Raw genomic sequence first — 7911 nt, forward strand, 5'->3', positions numbered from 1 at the left:
TGCCTTGCCATGTCTAATTATGGATTCCTGTGTTCCAGTGATTATTTTTGTTTTATTTTTTATAATATGCTAGAGGGCATGTGCACTCACCAGAGAGAGAAGCAGAGAAAGTACGTACCCCCCTATGGTGGACGGTCGTACCACGATCCATACTCCTCCATTTTCCCTTTTGGGACTTTGGGCATATATGCACATGTGCCTGGTGTGTTTTCCAAGCTGCCCAATGAACTGAGTAATTAGCCATGTGGGGTCCAGCCATCTTCACCACCATGCCACCAGATGTCCCAATATTTATTTTTAAGTTATTATTACTAGTAAACTAAGAAAATAAGCTAGTTGAACTATTATTGAATGTAAAATTATGTAATATTTATTGTTAAACAAGATGAATATGTCTATATTTTTTGTCTGATTATTAATCCCTATATACATACTTTGAAAAACCACACTGTAACCACAAAGGTGTACAATTATTATCAGATTGAGAAAGTTCTCTTCTATTTTACTAATTTTTGAGTTCTGATCACATATAAATGTTGAATTTTGTCAAATACTTTTCCTACATTTAAATAACAATTTCTTCTTTATACTATTAATATGAAATAATTGATATTATTGATTTTTTAAATATTAAGCAAACCTCAATTCCTCAGTTGAACCATATTTTGCTCATTATGCGCTATCATTTTGGAATAATATTGGATTTTATTTGCTAACATATCAACATATACATAGATTATTATTATATAAGGAACTGGTTTATGAAGTTATAGAGGGAAACAAGTCTCAAGGTCTGCAGTCGACAGGCTGGAGACGCACAAGAACCAATGCTGTAAGTTCCAGTCTTAATGCCAAGGCCTAAGACCCAAGAAGAGCCAATGTTTTGTTCAAGTTTAAAGGCAGGAAAAGATCAATGACCCAGCTAGAATAATCAGGTAAAACTCATGATAGAACCAACAAGAGACCCCTCTTATTCATGGGAAAGTCAACCTTTGTTCTATTCAGGACTTCAACTGATTGGCTGAGGATCAACCACATTAGGGAGAGTAACCTCCTTTACTCAGTCTACCAATAGAAGCATTGATTTAATCCAAAGCCTCACTCACAGACACCCCCGAATGTTTGACTGAGTATCTAGGGACCTGTGGCCCAGTCAAGTTGACACATAAAATTAATCATCAAGCTCATCTTCTGTTTTCTAAATAGCTTTTAGAATTCACTAAGGACGCTATTCCTCTCTTGAGTTTTCTTTGTGGGAATATTTTTAGCTATGAATTCAATTTTTCACTAGATATAGAGATTTCTATTTCTTCTTGAGTGAGCTTTCTGCAGCTTAATCTTTCAAGAAATTTATCCATTTTACCTTAGTTGTCACATTTGTAGACATAAACTGTTTAATAATTGCTTATTAAACTTATCTTTAAAATTTGTACCTATAAGGACTAGCAAGTGGCATGGTAGTTAAGGTGCTGAATTCCCATATGCAGCTAGAGTCCCACACCTAGAGGCTTGAAACTCATGCTGAATATGTGTGCATGCATGCCCACAATCCCAGGAGGAAAATGGAGGAGAAGGGATTGCAGTGTTGCCATCCTCCCAGGGTGGGGCGGCGGGGGAATTTTCTCTTCTCTCTCTGTCTCACTGATGAGTGCACATGACCTACAGCAAAAATCTCTTAAAACAATATATCTTTCATTCAAAGGGCCCAGCAGATGATGTAATGGTTACATGACTGGATGCTCACATGGTTAACTATGGTTTGAGTCCTGGATCCAGAGGCTTGAAAATCACACCAGGTGACACATACAGAAATCAGAGAACAAAAAGCAACCAAGAAAAATGACCGACTTAATGATAGAGACAAGAAATATCAATAATAACACTGAACTTTCAGGATTCAAACAGAAAGATCAGACCACAGTAATGCTGCAAATTCAACAGAAGAAAGATTAATCACATCAGACTGAACTGGTGAAATAGAATTTTATGACTTTTTGAGTAAAACAATACTGTCTTATTCTTTACTATGCTTTGTTTTCCCAATTTAAAGATTTTGCTTTCTTTTGAGCTGTTGATAAGTTCAGCAATTTGTTAAAATGTTTTTTCTTCTTGTTTTGTTTCTTTAAATGGAAACATAAAATTTTCTCCCTTCCTGACCCCTCTAGAATTGGAAAATATTTGGGAGCATTCTTATTTTGTGGCAGAATGGTTATTTCCATAAATTCAATAATACCTGTCACCTCGAATCAGAAAATGGAAATACTTGTTACTGGACAGTATTTTGTCTGGCAATGGTTACATGACTGGATGCTCACATGGTTAACTATGGTTTGAGTCCTGGATCCGGAGGCTTGAAAATCACACCAGGTGACACATACAGAAATCAGAGAACAAAAAGCAACCAAGAAAAATGACCGACTTAATGATAGAGACAAGAAATATCAATAATAACACTGAATGCTAACTTCCAGGATTCAAACAGAAAGATCAGACCACAGTAATGCTGCAAATTCAACAGAAGAAAGATTAATCACATCAGACTGAACTGGTGAAATAGAATTTTATGACTTTTTGAGTAAAACAATACTGTCTTATTCTTTACTATGCTTTGTTTTCCCAATTTAAAGATTTTGCTTTCTTTTGAGCTGTTGATAAGTTCAGCAATTTGTTAAAATGTTTTTTCTTCTTGTTTTGTTTCTTTAAACGGAAACATAAAATTTTCTCCCTTCCTGACCCCTCTAGAATTGGAAAATATTTGGGAGCATTCTTATTTTGTGGCAGAATGGTTATTTCCATAAATTCAATAATACCTGTCACCTCGAATCAGAAAATGGAAATACTTGGTACTGGACAGTATTTTGTCTGGAATGTCATATCTGAAGATTAAACCAGAAAACTATGGAACTCAGGTAGATCTCAAGTAAGCCAACAGAAGCTCTTGGAAATATTGCCTGGCACCATAAACAGTTCTGCCTGGCAGAGAGGATTAGAGAAGCAATATGAAAGAATTCATACCATAAAATAACCTGGGCTTTTCCAGCCGAGCATTGTAATTAGTAGAGATTGCAAAAGAGCAGCCACAACCAGAAGACTATCTTGAGGAAGACTCTGAAGGAAGAAAAAGAGACTGATCTCTGCTACCAGATGGTATATCACAGAATACTTAGTAGGCAGGGCTGAATTGAGAAGGTTTATGTGTGAATTGTGTGCTGGGTGTTTGCTTTTCAACAGTTTGAGTAGTTGACATGCAAATATTGTCTCAAAAATATTTAAAACCATACTGTCTCTGTTGTTATAGTGTCACAAACAAAATGAGAACAAATATTTCTAACATTAGGAAAAAAAGAAAGAAAATCACACCAGGTGCATGTGCATACATGCCCAAAATCTCAAGAGGAGAATGTAGGAGAAGGGATTGTGGCATGACCATTCATCCTGGGGGGCGGGGGAGGAGGGGGTGATTTCTCCCTTTCTGTCTCTCTGTCTCCCTGGCAAGTACATGCACCCTCTAGCAAAAATCTCTCTAAAACAAACAAACAAACAAACAAACAAAAACACCTTTCATTCATGATATTGGTGATTTTATCTCCTACCTTTTTTTTTGTTGATCAATAGAACTGGGAGTTTATCAATTGTGTTGATCTTTTATACCAGGTTTGGGCTTCGTAAATTTTTTTTCTGTTTTAAGTTTTATATTTACCTCTTTCTTTCTTGGTTTAGGTTTATTTCTTTTCTTTTCTTAGCTTTATTATGTATAACATTATATCATTGATCTTAGACTTTCCTTCCTTACTAACATAAGCACTTACAGGTACTGATGTAGCTTTGCTCTATTGCCTATAAATTTTGATATGTTTAAATTATACTAATACCAAACTGAAAATATTTTCTAAATTGCTTTGATTTCACCTTTTGTCCATGGATTATTTTTACAAGTGTGCCATTTAATGTCCAAATATTTAGGGATTTCTTGGCTATTTACTGTTACTGATTTTTAATGTATTCCCTTATGGTTACAGAACACACTACATTATTTCAATCTTCTTAACTTATTGAGAATTGACCTTTTCTTCATTATAAAATTCTACTCTTTATCTTTGGTAATATACTTTATCGGAAATTCAATTACATTTAATATTCATATAGCTCCTTTAGCCTTTTTCATGGCTACTGCTTTCATGGTATATCTTCTTTTGTTCATTTGTTTTCAACCTCTTTATATCTTTAGTCTCTTTAGATTTACTTCTAGATGGTATAAATGAAATCTTTACATTCATTCTGATAAATTCTGCCTTTTAACTACAGTGATTAGTAGCTGTTAATGTAATTACTGGTATAGATGGATTTAGGTATCCCATTTTATTACTTGCTTTCTATCTGTTTTTCTTTTTTTAAATTTAAATTTATTTATTTGCATTCATTCACTATACATCATTACAGCATACAAAATGAGATTTTCTTTTTTTTCTCTCTCTTTTTTAAATTTTTATTTTATTTTATTTTTTTGGAGAGGTTTTTGCTATAAGGGTGCGTGCGCTTACCAGACAAACAGAGAGAGACAGAGAGACAGAAAGCAATAAATCACACCCCAGCAGGGGTGGCCATGCTGCAATCCTTTCTCCTCCATTCTCCTTTCAGGATCTTGGGCACACATGCACACGCACCCGGCATGAGTTTTAAGCAACCGGGTCCGGGACGCGAACCGTGGTCGACTACGTGGGAGTCCAGTGACATAGCCATTACGCTAACTGCTGGTCCCACAAAACGAGATTTTCCATCCAGAGTACACTGTGTATTGTCTCAGTAAAACACATCAACAAACATGTTATTGTCAGCAAATAATTTTCCATTTCTTGTTTTATGTATGTTTTGCTTTTTTCCCCCCATCCTTGATTCCGTATCTCTTACCCTCTGCCATCTCCCACTCTTCTCCCACACTGTCTCTGGTATCTATGTTTGCTTTCTATACTGTTTTTCCCCCACATTTTATTGAATTACTAAAGACCTTAATTAATCTAAATATTTTCATAGCAAACACAGCTGATATATATATTTCCATGCACACAAGTCTAACTTTAGGCATCCTATAAAGTAGCACCTAAGCATCATCACAGCATACAAAATATGATTTCCCATCCAGAATATACTACATAGTGACTTAATCATGCATATTATTATAAAAAATTTTCCATTTCTAGTTCCTAGAATTTTTTTTACCCCTCTTTCTGACTCACATCAGTATCACCAGGAACCCAAAGAAAAATAAGGATGGTCTCAGAAACCTGTAGTTTTAAGATTTTCCAAAAGGAATAAACCTTATTAAGACTAATAAGAGATCCACAAAACTTTTGAGAGAATTGTATTGCACAAACACAATAAGCCTGGACTAAAATAGACAAAGAAAAAAAAATGAATACGAATACCATGGATACCCAAACATCCACAGGAAAGGAGCATGCTGAGGAAACTAGCAGCTACAAAAACAAGCTATCTTTTAATAAAAAGGAATGACTTAGAGAATGGAAGCAAGAGCGCAGAGGATAGAACCAAGAGCCACAGAGAATCATTTCCACACAAGAGGACGCCTAACTCCTAATCAAGGAGTTTCTAGTATCTTCCCAGCTGGATTTCAGAACTGCTAGAAGCAATGGCTTGTATTTTTCTTCTATCTTCCCCCTTTCTAAACAGAAGTATTTTTAGCACTTCTATGCCCATGTTACCACAATATACTGAACACCCTCTTCTCTGATAAGTTGTTTAATTCAGTTTCTTAACACCAATTAAAACAACCTGCATGCTTGTGTTCCTGAAATGAAACTCTTCCCACCCCACTGTTAAACCTATTCTAGCTTATACTGGACTGATGGCAAAATGAGGATCATAGCCCAGGTTCTAACTCCTATTGTAGATTTTACCACATTGTACTGTTAATATGTTTCTTCCACTTTTTAGTTTAATAAACCTAGGCCCAGCTCAGTGCCTATCACATTATTAGTGAACAAGTATTTACTGAACGAATGACCAGATGTTTATGTCGCATGTACTTCTACGGAATCCAAGACTGCACACGATAGAAGGGGCTTACCCACTGGGACAGTCAGGTAAAAGAACAGGCCTGCAATAACCCAATTTGCTTAGGAAAAAGTTAAATTTCTGGAAAATAAATTTCCTGAAAATAAATTATTTTCATTAATGCCAGACAAATGATGTAATAGTATGTATTCATACCCCTTTTCAAAACATTTGCCTGATTTTCTAAGTTGGATATTTCAATCTTGACATTTTCTTTCACAAAAATCTCTCTTTTCTTTGTTATTTCATACTCATTATTGAAGTCTGTAATTTCCTTAATAAATTTTTCTTCCTCCTCTGTCACTTTTCTCTTTGTAACCTCCTGAAAAAGCAGAAATAAAAGATCAAATACAGGTGTTACATGTAATAATATTTCTTTAATGATTTAAAATATACTAACTTGGAATTATTCACAACAAAAGTATACATTATACTTCCTGGTATTGCTACAAAAATTCTTTACTCCCTAAGTAACATTAATAAATATTGAAATTAACAAACAATAACCCTCAGATGAAAGAATTTTCCCTAAAATTTGGGAGAATTATTGAAGTTAAAAATTCTACCTCTCACTATATGCCTGCATTTATTTGTGTACTAAACTTCATAATCACATATAATGTCATTATAATATAAAGCTGGACAGCAAAATTTAAATGACCAAACTTGAAAACTAAAATTCATACTCCAAGAAATTATGACTTTTTAGAAAAAAAATGACAATCAAATGTAGATATCCAAGGAAACCTCTTAAAATTAATTCTAAATAATGGTTTATGTTTTATGAAATATCAAATGGTATGAAAATAAGTGTTTTCAAAACTTTGGACAATGCAAGAACCTAAATTTTTGACAATGCTATTGTAGAACCTAAACATTACTGTATTTTTCCATTCTTTCTAAGACATGTCAACTAAATATAAGCCACATTTAGAAACTGGCCTGCCATTTAAAACTACCAAGTCTGTTGGTTCTAACTTTTGATATGCATTTTAAATATATTCAAATTTATTTTCAAATATCAATTAATCTCCGGTTATACACATTTTTAAGAGATTTTTGCTGTAGGGTGCTTGCACTCACTGAAGAGACAGAGACAGAGAGACAGAAAGTAAGAAATCACCCACTGGGGAGGGGCATGGCCATGCCGCAATCCCTTCTCCATTCTCTTCTCGGGATCCTGGGCATGCACACACACACATATGCGTCTGGTGTGAGTTTTAAGCCACTGGGTCCAGGACTCGAACTGCTGTCAACTATGTGGGATTTCAGCGACACAGCCATTATATCATCTGCTGGTCCCTTTCAGATATTTCTAAACAGACCTGGCATTCTAAAGTATCACTCAGTTGGTTGGCTCTGGCTTAATATAAAAGATGAATAAAATCTATCCTTTAAGCCACATCTTTATGTGCCTAAAGTACGAACCTCTCTGCCTCTGAAAAGCATTAAAACCAAGGTCTCAAGCTTGAGCAGATCAAACCATTTTTCCTATTTCTTTTATGCTTATTACAATTGCAAATAATCCTTACATTATATTCCCAGCAACAGAATTCTTTCAAACTATAGTACTCTACCAATTAAACAGCACTTAATACTTTTCTGTATCTAAACAGTAGTATCTGCCAATATGTATAAGGATAATTTTCTAAGAGTACACCTAAGTATATTTAAGTACATTTTTGACAGAGTGAAACAGATTTTTTTTCTAAGTGGTTAGAGACTTACAAGAGTTTGGCAAAGCATATTTCTTTGGCTTGTAATTTCACTGCACTGTCTTTCTAAAGCATTTTCATGAGTTTTCAAAAGCTGTAAGAGGAAGGATTTTTCAGAAAACTG

General features: G+C 34.7%; 1 protein-coding gene across 1 annotated transcript in view; it reads right to left on the minus strand.

Annotated features, from left to right (window-relative positions):
- CCDC172 (coiled-coil domain containing 172) overlaps positions 1 to 7911 on the minus strand; it is a 94900-nt gene that overhangs the window by 56327 nt on the left and 30662 nt on the right. The window contains exons 5-6 of the mRNA XM_027767414.1: positions 7801 to 7908; positions 6229 to 6394 (exon numbers count right to left, since the gene is read on the minus strand). Of these exons, the coding sequence (XP_027623215.1) occupies positions 6229 to 6394; positions 7801 to 7908 (274 nt within the window). The remainder of the gene's footprint in view (positions 1 to 6228; positions 6395 to 7800; positions 7909 to 7911) is intronic.

Source organism: Tupaia chinensis, unplaced genomic scaffold, assembly GCF_000334495.1.
Source record: "Tupaia chinensis unplaced genomic scaffold, TupChi_1.0 Scaffold000069_1, whole genome shotgun sequence".
Classification (NCBI taxonomy): Eukaryota; Metazoa; Chordata; class Mammalia; order Scandentia; family Tupaiidae; genus Tupaia; species Tupaia belangeri.